Consider the following 15,814-nt stretch of genomic DNA (forward strand, 5'->3'; position numbering starts at 1 on the left):
CCAACTTGAAGCGTTTATTTAGCCTTCACGTTTTTCAACATGCGTGTCAAATTGATTTGATGCCCAATAAAAAGGCACATAATAACTGTGTCTGGCTGCAGACCATCCAAAACAATAAAAGTGGGTCAACTCTTTTCCTCCACTGTGTTTCTAGCCAAAGAGTAGCGGCGATTCTGCACCCAGTTAGTTATGTTAGCTGTTAGCTAATAGTCAAATACACAAAAAACTAAAACAATAAAAGTGAGCAAACGGTCTTCCCCCTCTGTGTCTTGGGTTGAGTTTGGAAAGAGTAGTGAGCGAGAAGCAGAGCCATGAAGGAGCATCCAAAATCTCCTGCAGTTTGGTGCAGCAGTATGGGAGCTTAGCTGCGGACAGACACGGAGATGCACAAAAATGACCGATCCCATTATCTCCTGGCGGAAGATAGAAAGTTGCCGATGCTGCAGCTTTTGCCAGTTGGAGGATGAGTCAGTGAAGGTGCTGATTCCACTGGGTCGAGTCTTCATGTCTGTTCCTGTTCTTTCTATCGTGTATTCTCATCTGAGTTCCTTTATTCCCGACCAATAGATGGCTCCTCTTTCTTCCCATCCTCCCGCTCCTCTTTCTTCCCATCCTCCCGCCTCCTCGAGGGCCTCATTATAGAGGTCAACAAATGCCTATCCAACTCCCGTACCCGTAGTCCAACACAGCTGCAGCCGGGATCATCAACTTCACCAGGTTTCTCTGACAGCTTTGCTTTCGTGCGATCACTCCCATCCTCTCCTGTCCACCCTCTAATAACATTTTCCTGGTCCCTGACTCTCGTCTGCTACGCCCAGGAGGCTGCGGGGGGGAAAGAGATAACAGGCGGACATAATTACAGATGGGGAAAACTGAAGCTTTGTTTACTGGAAGCTAATTGAATCCAGACATTCGCCTGCCTGACACCGAGAGAAGACAATCACGTTTTCCCCTGCAGAATATAAATATAGCGTCTTCCCGACGCTGTCATCTTTAATGTCCACAGACTGGTATGCAAGGCCAGTATATAATGTAGTCTGCCATGTGATTGTTTACATTCATGCTCCCAAGCGGATGAACCTCTGTGATTTGTTTGCATGCTATCCAGAGTCCCCACACCAGAGGTCTCTCTCTCTCTCTCTCTCTCTCTTGCTGCTAGAACGTGGACTGATTGTTGTGTCTTTTAGTCTTGTTGTCAGATTTTATTTTATTTTTTTATTTTTTTGCAATTTTGAAACACTGCACTTCAGTCTGCTCTCACACCTGTCGGGATTTTTGATTCAGTAAACTGACAGATTGAGCTGCTGTCTTTGATGATGCATTTCCTGCCATCGCTATGGTTTCTCTCATCACTGGAGGTGTGTAGCTCCATCTCTCCAGTCCCTTACCTGTTGCATAGCGTACATCTGTGCTGAGTAGGGGTGGGCGATTCCAGTGAATTTCATGGGAATTAATAAAATGGAGAGGCTGTTTCAAATGAAATAGTTTTGACTCAATTTGTCCTCTGATCAATATCATCTGACGTACATATACAGGTACTTGTGTTTTCATCTTTATTTATATCGCAATATCGTGATACGTATCGTATCGTGACCAAAGTATCGTGATACGTATCGTATCGTGACCAAAGTATCGTGAGGTTCTTGCCAATACTCACCCCAAGTGCTGAGTATTATGGGCTGGGAGTCCTGAGGTAGGCACCTGTAAAGGTGGTTGGCAACAAACCAAGCTAAGATCCTGTGGGACTTCCAGATGCAGACTGATAAACTGGTGATGGCTAACCAAGCGGACGTCGTGGTGGACGTAGATATTCGTAGTCATGACCAGAGCTCGTGTCCCACGTGTCTGATGTGTCATCGGGCTCGGAGTTTTTCGCCCTGGAGTTGCACCCAGTCGGACAGATAATTGGGTCAAAAAGAGATTTTGAGATGTACTTTGGCTTTCGGATGGCTGCTGCTGGGATTAACGTTCATTTTCTTTCCCCGTCTCTCCCCCTTGCCCTTGTCCCCCGTCTCACCCCGATCTCCCCCCCCCCCCCCCCCCCCCTTCATCCAGGCTGACCCATGACATCAGCCTGGATGAGTTTGAAGATGACGACCTGTCGGAGATTACAGAGATCACAGACGAGTGCGGGATGAGCCTCAACTGCAACGGCCCAGATATAAAGGTAATTAAATAAGATATGTAAGACTTCCTCCCGTTCTATGGTTTTGTGAACTTGTGTGTTGTGTTCAGGTTACGCCAGCGGATTGGCTGCATGGTTTAGAGTTGGGGCCGCTTCAGTTTGGGTATTGGGATCAGATACTTACATAACTCAGCAGATATCTGACTGGTTTTACCGATCCACGGACTGATCAATATTAACGTTTGCACGGAAGTCAAGAACCTTGTGGGTCGAGGACTCTGCGGCCCATGAACAATAAATAATTACCGTTTCAACAATAAAGGCAGCTGTTTGTTTTATAGTAACAGTAACAAACAACTTCAGTATTTACTCCTAGCGGGTAATGTCCTATTTCTTTTTATGCTCATTTTTCAGCTTTAAGCGATTCAACATCCGACACAAACAGACCATTCTTTGCATTTTATTACTTGATCAAAACTAATTGGTGTATCGAGAAAGATCATGTTTGTCTTCAGGCCTCACACTATTTTTAACTGAGCATATTTAAGAAGCAGGCATGCACATTGTACCATTTGTATATATTTCTCTAGTGTTGCACTTTTATTTTAAATATTCATTCATAAATAAGCCTTACGAGGGAGTTGTCAATTTGCCATTGCACCCTGAAATACAATTTTCATTTCATTATTATCCATTATTAAGTAAAATACAAAACAAAAGTGGAGTGTCATTTCCTAAAATTGGATGTGGCATGTTGTCCTGCTGCTTCATTCAGCTTCCTGCCAGCAGACTCCAGAGCCCTGATAGACGGAGGAAGAAACCCCGAGTCTGATCACAGACGATCTCCCCGTCGCGTCCGTGGCGATCTGAATATTTCAATCTGACCTGTTTCCTGTTTTGTTCAAATCCTCTGAAACTTGTTTTCCAGTGAAGAAAGTTTTTTGGGGCACTGCGAGCATCAAGTGTCATGTGCATGGAAATGAGTGTGTCATTAATGAAAACTGGAGCGAGTGCTAGTATGCAAGAGGGAGAAAATAAGCAGAGGTAACTGTATTATTCTGTCAGATCTCGGCGGCTCCGTTCCCAGTAAAACCCTCATCACCTCCTCCTCCTCCACTCGGCTCGGCTACCGTAACCAAGGCAACAGGGCGGCCGAGGGTCTTTCTTCAATGTCGATTATTGGAGCAGATGAGACATTTCTTCTTCTTCTGTGACTCGTATTTGATTGTTATAGTGAGGTTGCGACCTGACGGATGAGGAAATCACTATTCTAGAGCGCTGGGGGGATTTTTAGGTTGAAAATCCATTCATCTCTCTCTCTCTCTCTCTCTCTCTCTCTCTCTCTCTCTCTCTCTCTGTTTCATGTCTTCCTATCCAGGGAGCTAATTATAGTCCAGATTGGTGAATGCTAGAGAGCTCTCTGCTGCTGGTGATGGTGGTTGTACATACATTTGGTTTGATCGCCTTGCAGGGGCTCTGCTGAGATCAGAATCCAAAATGGCGTCTGGCGAACATGAGACAGTGGCGACAACAACGACAACAAACCGCACGTGTCATTGACGTCACACTCGGGGCATAAAAAAAAACGTCTGTGTAAGTAGAGAGTGTGTACGTTATCAGTGACCTCTAGTGGATGTAGTGATTATGACGGGAGCAAGGGAGGAAGTCAGGTGACGTAGCATGAGGACTCTCACCTTGGAGACAGCTGTGCGTGTCCTGTGTGAAATCAGCGTAACTTGCAGGCCTATTTGAACCCACAACTCGGACCTTAACGACATGGTAGTAATACCTCGGGAACGCTTCCAATTTGGCAGAGGTCACTGTGACCTCACGTCCGTCCCATTCTTGTGAACGTGACATCTCTGGAATGCCTTTAGCCTTAACATATCTTTGCATTCAAGGATGACCTGGGTTTGTGGGTCAAAGGTCAATATACAATCTGTATATTTAATTAAAAAAGAAAGGACCTGTGGTGCTGCTGTGGTCTGCCAGTAAACTACAAACGTTTGAGCTCAATGCTGAAAGCAAATCCCAGAATACTCTCAGTGGCTGTTTGTTCCATTAGCATTTAATCCACATCAGATGGTGAAGCTTGTAGTAAAAGTCAAAGCCACAACAGATTACATAAGAGAGTTTGTTTTAATTGCTGCTATTATCATTCAGTTGTTTTCATTCAGCAGTCGGTGGAGACTGAAGAGATTAATCCGGTACACGGGACAAGACACATGACCATCAGGTGGTCTTTTTGTCTTTCTCTTGTTAGTATTTCATGCAAAGTCAGGTCTGAAAACCTATTTTTTTTTCTTGGAAAATACCGGCGAATGATTGACTGTCGTTTCCTTTCTGCTTTTACATATTTCAGCTGTCGTTTCACATCTTAAAGACAGCTTTGCATCTTCGCTTTCCATTCACAAGTGTTTTTACGGAGGCCCCGCCCGTTCTGAATGTAGGAGGAGGCGGTGCAGCTGCAGGATGTCAGGAGGGGTCGTCTGCACTTAATGCCGAGGCCTCGTGTCGGCCCTGTATGTACACACAGAGCGATGACCTCATCAGTGAGCTCATCACCCCGGGGAGCTGCAGGACTCATCTCGTCTTATCAATAATGGACGGTCACATGGAGGGGGCTTCACTCACCGCAGACAGGCGTGGTGTCTGCCTCGGTGTGTGTGTGTGTGTGTGTGTGTGTGTGTGTGTCTTTGTGTGTGTGTGTGTGTGTCTTTGTGTGTGTGTGTGTGTGTGTGTTACCCAGAGATAGAGTTACATTATGCGACCCAAATGCAGGTCCCTGGGATGTAAATCATTCCATTTCAAGGTGAAGACTTGGTTTATGGTGAAGGTTACGGTTACTTAAGGGACGGTTATGGTTATTGTTAGGGTAAGACAATGTGATATCTAAAGTGAGTGTGTGTTTCCAGGAGTTTATAGGGAGGGTTCAGAGGGCGTGTCCATGCTGATGCAGACATGTTAGATTGTAAATGTCTAGAAACTGGTGTCCAGTCACATTAGCATTTTGGATTGTAGTGATCTAGTTTGTACATCTACATTGATAACATAAAAACGAGCATCTAAATGTTCTTTTCTTCACCACACCCATGAAGTACCCAGAAACTAAACATTGTTAATTCATTGGACACAAAGAACTTAACCTCCATCTTACTTTAGTTCTTACTTTAATTTTAGCCCCATTAGGATACATTTGCAAGTAAGCAAGAATGTATTTCCAGCAGTGTCAATATTAAAACTATGAATTAGAATTTCTTGTGATGTCTCTTAAAATAAAATAGACTTCCACAGCCTTATAAAGAGCTCACAAATTGTCTGAAATATATCTGATAGTTTTCGTTACCCACAGGTGTCTCGCCTTTCTATTATTTTCAGTTCCATCTGTTTAAAGCTTGTGTCCAACATCTATTGGAAGAAGAAGAGAGGGTGAAAAGCACTCTGTTACTGTCTAAAACCTCAAACAAAGCTGAGTCCTTTATGATCACTATAATTGACATGCTCTTTGCGGCTCCTCTGATGTGACGGGAACACACACAAGTGGACTTTCACTTCCGGGAATTCAGCTCCCGGTGTAACAGGCTCATCTGTTTGTGGACAGAAGCTCCAAACAGCAAGAAGAGAGATGAGATTTTCAATTAGCGTGCACATGGCTGTCGTTATGAATCGCTAATGTGCAGCAGCTCCAGTCCAGGACGAGGCATAAAGAGATTTGGTGTTCCTCAGAGACATGAGACGACAACATGCATTATCACAACCACCCTCTCTGTGTGTGTGTGTGTGTGTGTGTGTGTGTGTGTGTGTGTGTGTGTGTGTGTGTGTGTGTGTGTGTGTGTGTGTGTGTTGGGTGGGAGGGGGAGGACAGGGGTCATTTGTCATGTGTGAATGGGATGAGCAGCCATGTGTCGGGGTGGGGTCACATGCAATGGGCAATAACAGTAAGTGACTGTAGCCGCCCACACACACACACACACACACACACACACATTCTACATAATACATGCACAAGCAAATCATTTCACCTGACATGGTTATGTTCATTTTGCACAAAAAAAAAGAAAAACATACTTTAATACTTTTCATATGTAATAGTACATAAGTATGTAATTCAGACAGGATTGCTCTGAAGTTGAGGAGGGTCTATTTGTGTTCCTAAACCGATTCTGAATATCCTTTTTATAAGAATTACTGCATTAGGATATGTGGATATGGTAAATTAGCCATATACTTCATCGCCACTAGAGATCATTGATGTTATTTACCTCTTATTAACAGTGTTTAAATACATCATTACACATCAGTAAAACCAGATCTCATTAACCCAGATAGGAAGAAGGAGGGAGGGAGAGAGAGAGGAAAAGAGAGAGTGAGAGAGACGAGGTGGAGAGAGAGGGAGAGCACGGCCAGCAAAACACCAACAAGAGGAGAAGGAGACCTATTTCCATGGCAACAGAGTTTCTCTCACCTACCCTATGTGTCAGAGCTGAAAAATACATGCAATACAGTGTTGGCATGCACACACACACACACACACACACACACACACACACACACACACTGCCCCCATGGATACTGCTCACGTCATCCGTGCAGCGTAACAGCAGAGAGGAAGCTGCATCATGAACACAAACAGATCCAAGAGATGCTCGCTGTGTCTCTGTTTGAGAGCAACGTCCCCCTTCGATGTCTGCTGATACGTTCTTCATGCATTTCAATGCAATCTGTTTCCTGGGCGTGATCACCTCCCCCCACTGTAAATAACTAAATATTATGTACGCACAGTAGTGATCGGGGGACGATCATGGGATTATCATGGTCCCGCCCACACACCCACCCTAGCCAATCAGGAGCCAAGCACAGAAATTACCATTTGAATGAGAACCACCTAAAATGTAGGTGGGTTTTAATTGATTTATTAAAATTTGACCCCATTCACCAGCATGGAATGTTGCAGCCAGCCACCAGGGGGCGATCAATATGTTTGGGCTTCACTTTTGGGAACTCTCAGGTCGTATCTGTCTACGAGTATGATCAGGGTGATATGCAGCAATATTAAAAAAACTGACACATCACCTTACAGAATTGGTGATGTTTCAAGACCATTTTAATCCACCATGTTGCCTTTCTTCATACAGCTAGTTGTTAACTTTTCAAGGTTGACAAACAATGAGCTGAAATGGTGCAAATACTCTGTAGAGTTGAAGGAAAACCACAGTAATGTATTGTAATTTAATGTTACACGTAGTGTTTTTTCTCCACTGTTGAAATAAAAATACTGAAGTGCAACTTTAAGGATCGTTCCAGTTGCAGTGGCTCACAATGTCAAAGTTAAAACAACGTTTTATAGCAAACCAGAATAATACAGGATAAGCTGTAGACGATGGATGGATGGATGATTTATTTTATTGAACATATTATCTTCAGATATCACTCAGATAATGGATTCTCTGTCAGATGATCTGAAGTCCGTCTGCAACATATGGATCAGATATTGACTTTATATAATTTCTCTTTAGTTGTTTTAATTGGCGTTTTAGGGTGATTTTGCGTTTTCAGCCGTCTTGCATCGTTATATTTCACCTGTTGGTTTGTGATTGGCTGCTCTGGTTGGATGAGAGCCGAGCATCACATGGTCGCTTCGGGGCAGAATCAGCAGCATCTTCTCAAACTCCTCCTCACCGAGCCCCTTGTCTCCTAGCAACAGGGGCCGGGGCTCTCTTAAAGCGGCCCGCCGTAATTTGAGGTCATAAAACATGAGAGGAAGAGTAAAAGCTTGCATTAGCAGACATTGATCGTCAGTAGGTGAGAAGGTGGAGAGAGAGGGGGGAGGAGAAAAGGAGGAGAAATATGATCGGGGGCGAGTGGCTGCACTGTGATTGGAGGCAGAGAGACAGACAGAAAGACGGACAGACAGACAGACAGACGGGGGTGTGATGTGACTGATCTTAAAATGGGTGTCATCATCATCAAATAAGTGAGATTTATGGGGACTTAAAGGCTGGGTGGATGAACAGACGGATGGATGGATGAGTTATAAATGATAGATGAAGGGTTAGACAGTTGGGTGGATGCATGAAGAGGATGGGCAGACTGGATGGATGAAGAACGGACGGTGGATGGAGGACAGACCATATATGGATGGGTGGATGGACATAAAATATGACGTGGAAGTATGAACCTGTATGGACATTTGTTGCAGACTCAGTGTTGTGTTACCTGAGATTATGGCTTTGAAAATGGGAGGAGCAAACAAGAAATAATACAACCATTTAGGCTGCAGTTGAAGTGTCAAATAAATAAAAAATATCAGTGGAAAAGGTCATGAGGTCAAGGAAAGGAAATTGAAGAGGAGCCAGTCCATCTAGTGGGTGTCGAGTTATTAGGGGGCACTAGAGAGCTCAGAGGATCTTCACAATCAAGAGCAATTATTCTCTAGGCACCATTATTATTATTCATATCAAATATGATAAACCATCCAATAGTTCTCAAACATTTCACTCTGAACCACAAAACATTTCAACCTGATATTAGCGTTAGCCATAAGCCAATATGAACATTAGCCTGGCCAAAATAATTCACAATATTATCCCCATAATCATCAAATCATCATCTGTTTTTAGTGAAAAAGAATCAAATAATCTTAAATAAGACTATAAGGTCTCCCTGCATTCATAAAGGACACATAAAATATATATTTAAATCCTGTCTTTTATAAATCCAGTCAGCTCTCATGCTGAACTATATAATATATATGAACTCTAAAGACATAATTTCTGCCCTGAGGAGTATTGACTTTTGCTAATATCTGTGTTTAATTCCAAACATGTGGATTCATAGCCAGCTTCCATTATTTACCTGCAGTTGGGTTTCCAGTGATTCCCATTAATTGATGCCGTTGCCTGCGACTGATGAGCATGTGATGTTTCTCTTACCGAGCTGGTCCTGAATGCATCAGTGAAAGGAATCGGCGTTTCCACGCTGCATTTGAAAAGGGACAGGTTTGGAATTAAGTGGGGAAATGTGGACTTTCAAGGACTTAATGGCTGAATAGGAAGGCAGCTGCACAAGCACTTTACACCCATTTTAGTCCCGATTCAAAAGCCTCTTTCTGGAGTGAGAGAGTGAGTGAGAGAGAGAGAGTGAGAGAGAGACCTCTGGATATCTGTGGTCGCTGTTTCTCTGCATACAAATGTGCTTGAAAGCAACGCTTAGCCGATGGAATTGTCCACACATATAAATGCCTGAAGAATAATCTTCATAATGCAGACGTTCACCATCATACAGTATATTGTATAGCCAGCATTAAGGTGTACATAAACACACTATTAGCCGAGGATTGAATACATGATTTTAGCTTTATTTTGACCTGAATGCTGTTCAGTTTGCTTCACAGCTGTGCGATCACTGACCGTCTCCCCTGAAACAGACTGTGGTGAATGTCGTTACCATGGATGCTGAGTGTTAACACAACTCTGTGTTGTTCTCGATTTTCCCACAGTGCCTTGACCCCTGAACATCACATCCAAATTGTGATTTTACTGACATGTGGATATGAATCATTAATCAATAGCATGGTTGAAACTTGTCATGGTTTAGTGATTAATGATAACAAGCTATATGTCACAATGTTTACTAATTATTCACTACTGTTATTAACTGCTATTTAAGAAAAGAAAAATGTACTTAAATTGAATGTACAATTAATATGTAATTGGTTTTGTTATATTACCCGTGGCCATTTTTGTGCATTTGTTTTGTTTTAAATTCTAAAATTTAAAAAAGTCATATTAGTGGAAAAAGACTTTCCCAATGGTAATAAGCTGCCAACTGACACCATTTTCACCATTTTCACCAGTCTGACTTGTCTTGTGAAATATATAGACATTTTTAAATCAAAATATCGTAAACTTGATGCATAATTCTGTCAGATTGCATGTAGTTCTACATGCTGCTTGTGTTGCAGTTCTGTTGAGGGTCGGCATAGTTGTGTTTGCATTCCTGTATCCGATGTGGAGCAAAGAGGGAGTTAAGGATACTGTAATAGGCTTAGCCGTGACTGCTTGGTGTCCATGTCACAACATCTACATCACAACTACCAACAGTTGGACTCTTTCTCTCTCTCTCTCTCTCTCTCTCTCTCTCTCTGCATGTGTGTGTCCTGTAGCTGCACAGATAGTGATGCTAAGTGAAGCAGACTGTGCCGTCCCAGTGACCTCTGACTTACTCCGTCTCCCAGATGGCTTTGGTGTCGGTCACATGCTTTCATTTCAGCAGCGATGTTGAAGAAACTCAAAGTCGATCTGATCAGAACATGAAACACATGCTCTGATTGGTTTGAGCAGAGCTTGAAGCATCTTTTGGACCAGAGGAACTCAAATGGGGAATTAGATAAAGTTCTACGTTGAAAAAAGTAGTCCCTGTCGCAAAAAAACAACCAGGAAATGTGGTGAAAATGTGGCTTTTGTAGACGGGACTGAGAATGGAGACTACGAGTACTTTGACACAGCTGTGCTTTGAGCTGAACGCTTACATCAACATGCTCACATGCTGCTATTTAGCAGGCAATCCATTAATATTTCAGGTGAAATCATCCTCAAGGGGGGGGTGGGAACCATGCAATAGTTCACTCCGAAACCACAAAATAGTAAACCTAAATGCCTGTAATGTTAATATTTAATATTTAAGTTGTGGCATCACTGTTGCTGGAGGCATGCGGCTGCAAAGCTTCAAATAGTCAGTAAAAATGGCATCAACCATGGATACCATCAACACGGCTCTACAGATGGTCGTTGTCAACAAGATGTGTAAAATATTAATATATATCAACATGACTAAACGCCGTGACGAGAAGCTGAAGTCCATCTCTGCTTTGAGCAGCTGGTGTTTGGCAGCGACAGTGTTACAGGCAGAAGACAGAGCAGCCTCTAATTGGCCGGCTCAGTCTCCTCATCCCATCCACACACACACACACACACACACACACACACACACTCGCTCTCTCTCTCTCCCTCTTTCCCTGCCTCGACTCACGGTGCGTTCCCTCCAATCCCTGCAGGGCCATGTGAGGCGAGGAACCAATAGCATGTCGGGGAGGGCGGAGCTTGGTGCCGTCGGGCAGCTCCAGGCAGAGATGCTGCATTTGGAACTCATCGACGGCGCTGACGGTTACCTCGGCGACAAAGAGTCCTCGAAGGCGTCAGCCATCGCACCACCATCGGTCACCAAGGACCCCGCAGCACCTGTTACCATGGATACTTACCGGCCCAAGAGACCCACGACCCTTAACCTCTTCCCGATTGTGCCGCGCACACAGGTAGACACACACACACACACACACACACGTTTGTGAGTATTGATCAGAAAGCAAGAGGAGTGGACTTTCAGTGGAGATGATTTTCTGTCTGTCTGTGTGCGACCTGTCTGTCTGCGTTCCTCCTCACACACAGATGTAAATATGAATGAACAACCCACCTGACATCACCACTGGATTCACTACAATTGCTTCTCTGACAGGATGTGTTTACTGGGCTGAACAATAGCCTCAATTGTCAGGACCGAGGATTTGTTTTCCTCCCCTTGGTGCTTGTCTCTGTTTGTGTTTGAATGCTGCTACAGCTCGTGACTGTGTGTGTGTGTGTGTGTGTGTGTGTGTGTGTGTGTGTGTGTGTGTGTGTGTGTGTCCTTAGACCAATTTCCGCCTTAAAAACCTCAGAGGGGGAACATATTTCATTTCAAAGAGCTGTTTGAGGATTACTTTTAGGCTTGAGGTGTAGATGATATAAGGTGTTTCGGGCAGCGGTGCTGCACACAGCTGCAAGCCGTTTAGATCAATAAACCTGCAAGTCAATACAAAGATGCAGGGGAAAAGATTTGTGAGATATTGCCCCTGCCCTGAGACATTAAAGAAAGGCATTATGAGATCAGGAAGGGCTAAAAACACAAGGCATGAAGCTAAATCCGACCCGTTTTCTTGTGGAGTGGATGTTATAGAAGGTGCTTTTATCTTTAGCTCCAGGTTAGGAGCTACAGGATGTAGAAAACTACTGCTGTGAGTGTCTATTGCAACAAGTCCTTCCAAATTAAACAACAAGATGCCTCTAGAATGACACAAGCCCTTTTTTCTGATATGACGCCGACCTGCAGGATGACGTCATTCGTCATCCTGCAGGTCGGCGTCATATCAGAAAAAAGTCATCTGTTTTCATGGTGCGACGTGGATGTGGTGAAGTTTTGGTTGGGATTAGGGGAAGATGGTGGTTTGGGTTCAAATGACCACAGCGGTGAGGTTGCGAGGGTGTTGTCGCCATGGTTACAATAACAAATACATGAATAAAATTAGGGGGATCATCACCATAAATGTAATGCATTTTTGTTGATCCATACATCCGTCCCCCAATTTTACAGCTGCATGTATAACATTCTACTCAACTTCCTATCGGTTCTGATGATATTATATCCACCAAGCTAGTGGCTGAGTTTTCAGCAAAAAAGGTGATCATGGCAAAAACAAAGATTTCATTTCAGCTTTTATTTCATGATGCGCCCAGCTGATGACTGCAATACCAATATTCACTCCAAGCCTTGAGCTCTACTATCTCCCGATGGAAATATGCGACTTTGTAGCTGCTATCTGCTCTTCTATCACCACCAGCTAGTCGCTAGCCTCTTCCCTCTGCTGCCTGATGCTGGTGCAGGTGATGTAAAGTGGGTTTGTCAAATCTTGTTAGCTAAAAACCCCTGCTGCTCCTGAAAAAAACAGGCAACGAGAGTTAACCATCGTAAATGTGCTGTAAAGTCAAAGCCATGCCTCGTTCACATCACACGTCCCTGCCAGCGAGTATAGGAATGCTCCTGTCGTGCTATGTATACAGTCATGTATAGTGAGTTTGCCCTTGAATCTTACATAAATGCCCCCCCCCCCCCCCCCCCCACAGCGCAGGCTGCCAACTTGATCAACCAGGCAGCTCTATACTTGACTGCGCTTTGTTCTTTGCTCAGTTTCCGTGAGGTGGAAACAAGCCTACTGTTCTTTCTGCTGTGCATTTATGTGTGTGTGTGTGTGTGTGTGTGTGTGTGTGTGTGTGTGTGTGTGTGTGTGTGTGTGTGTGTGTGTGTGTGTGTGTGTGTGTGTGTGTGTGAGTGTGTGTGTGTGTGTGTGTGAGCTGTCAGAACTCCAGAGTATGAAGGAAATAATTGCTCTGAGATGTTTTTTTTTCTTCTTGGGAAGTCTTCCTGTCCTCCCGGGAGAGTGTTGACTCGCTTCATTCAGAAGCTAGAAAACAAACCCTCGTTTGCAGCATTTTAATGTGAAGCGGGTTGAAGGTTTCCTCAAAGTGGCCTTTCCGTGACCTCGGAAGACACAAAGCCACTGAAACGTCCATGTTGTTGGGTTCGATTTCTGGACTTTTAACGTGTTAAATGCGAGATTCAGAGCATATCTGTTTCCTGCGCGCAGCTCTGAACGGCTGAGCCGGCAGCTAGCGGCTAACAGTGCTACCAGTGTTAATCTGGACTGGCGCTGGGCCTCTTATGTACGAGAAGCTTGGATTACAACACACACAGAGGGAGAGAGACTTATTCTCTGCCCAGGTAGACATTTCTCCACAGTATCTTTACGTAGCAAACAGTGGTTTTGCTGCTGAATATCCTTAGCCATATTTACAGACCATGTATTAGTGTTTGTAATTCATTCATCTGTTTAATGTGCTGATAGCTGTTTGCTATGTGTTATGGCCTTCATCTATTAATCATGAAGATCAATTCATCTCTCACAGACTCAAAGCTGACTGAACCACCTGGTTATGAGAAAAGCCCTTTGCTCCGCAGACGGCTGTGAAACCTTCATGGACACGTTTCCATTTCATTCAGGAATCATTCACATTTTATTGATTGTATATGAAATGAGGAGAGCCTCGATTAGAGACACTATTCCGTTTTGGCTGTTTGATTGATTAAACACATCCCATCCGTTCTGCTGCAGTACAATATATTAATGTTTCCAAAAATCTTACATTTAGAGCAACTTCAGAGTGTCTTTTTTTATCATGAAAACAACTTCTAATCCTAGAATAGAATGCCTTTATTGTCATTGCTCATAGACGTACACTTTATAAATAATACAACTATAAAAGGAGATTACACATGTCCAAGTAAAAGCTGATAAAATAAGTATTAAAAATGTTGGGAGGTATACTTGAAACAGGTTTATTGCTCAATTAGGGCAACGCTTAGCCGATCCACCTGTGTGCATGTGTGTTCATCAGGTATGTTGGAGGACCAGAATGCCTTTTTAAAACCTTCAACACAAAGCTTAGCAACGTTTTCAGGTCGAGGAAAGATGGGTAGAAGAAGAAATGCAGTGCATGCTGGTCTATTTCCTGCTCCCATGAGTCTAGAAATGTATCCCTGTGGTTCTTCTTCTTTCTTGGATTTCTCACATAAGCAAAAGGATGTTCATTTCCCTTTTAGCCTCAGACTATCGATTCTGTTGTACCTGCTGCAGTACAGATCTGGAAGACCTAATGGCAATTTCAAATACCCAAATAACTTTTACAGACCTTGAAATGTGCAGCACATCACCAAAATAGGTTGATAAATATGTGTTCACACCAATTTGATTGCAATGACGGGATAACAAAGGATGCCGAAATAATTCAATAATGATGCAGATTTGTAAAAAGTCTGCATCCATGCTTTGTCAGGTCGTTCGAGGCTTGTTTTCTGAATGGAGTTTAATCAATCAGTGCTAGGTCATGCAAACGTAGTTGTTCCATAAACACACACAATAATGTTATTTAGGCCTAAATATGAAAGCAACCTTATTGCTGCTACCATAAACAGTCTGTGGTTTGTTCTTATGTGTTATTACACAGAATTTGGCGGTCAGAAAAAAACAAAAAAACAAAACAAACGCTGATAGGCTTTCCCACCACACATATTTGTTTATTCGTGACGCAACATTCACATCTTTAGATGGCACCGCCCCAAAAGTTTACTCAGCGTTTTCCACAAACAGAGACAGAGAGAGAGAGAGACTGAGAGAGAGACTGGGTGACTGTTTCCAGGTCAGAGGATTGGTAAAAAATGCTAAATTCTGCAATTAGATCAGCATCATTTGGCAGCGCGTAAGAAGAGTCCTGTGGTTGAGAGGAAGCAGCTCTGAATACTGATGAGGCTTGGAGCACTGAGGCCTTTGAAAAAGATATATTTTTAGATCCAGTAGCATCCGACAGAGAAGTTACAAGTTGAAGAATCCGACTTTTTACGGATTAATGTCCAATGCAGTATTAAAAGCAAAACAAATAAACAAAACAGTGAGCCTGCAACATGTTTGAAATCTGGAGGATGAGGATGAGAAGACAGACAGTAAAGATGCTGCTTTACTTAAATGATTCAGACAGAAAAACAGAGCAGAACTCAGGAGGGATTTCTCCCATTTAATCTCAGTCCAACTTTAATCTCTTACCTGGCCACGGCTCCTGTGTGTGTGTGTGTGTGTGTGTGTGTTGTGTGTGTGTGTGTGTGTGTGTGTTGTATTGTATATGATGATCAGACGTTAATAAACTAGTAAAGTTTATAAGCTTAAGTTGAGAAAAGTCATGTGTTATCAGAGTCACTTCCATTAGCCACTCAGATCTCCCACCTGCTGATTCACCCGTTGCCATGGCGACAGCCCGGTCCGTACACGTA

At 43.3% G+C, this 15,814-nt stretch overlaps 1 protein-coding gene across 2 annotated transcripts in view; it reads left to right on the top strand.

Moving 5' to 3' along the window:
* The window catches only part of mapk8ip1b (mitogen-activated protein kinase 8 interacting protein 1b), a 38,924-nt gene that overhangs the window by 10,476 nt on the left and 12,634 nt on the right, over nt 1-15,814 (top strand). For both annotated transcript variants that reach the window (XM_084022221.1, XM_084022222.1), the window contains exons 2-3: nt 2,056-2,167; nt 11,181-11,438. In XM_084022221.1, the coding sequence (XP_083878347.1) occupies nt 2,056-2,167; nt 11,181-11,438 (370 nt within the window). The remainder of the gene's footprint in view (nt 1-2,055; nt 2,168-11,180; nt 11,439-15,814) is intronic.

This window comes from Eutrigla gurnardus (genome assembly GCF_963514095.1).
Source record: "Eutrigla gurnardus genome assembly, chromosome: 1".
In the NCBI taxonomy this organism is placed as follows: Eukaryota; Metazoa; Chordata; class Actinopteri; order Perciformes; family Triglidae; genus Eutrigla; species Eutrigla gurnardus.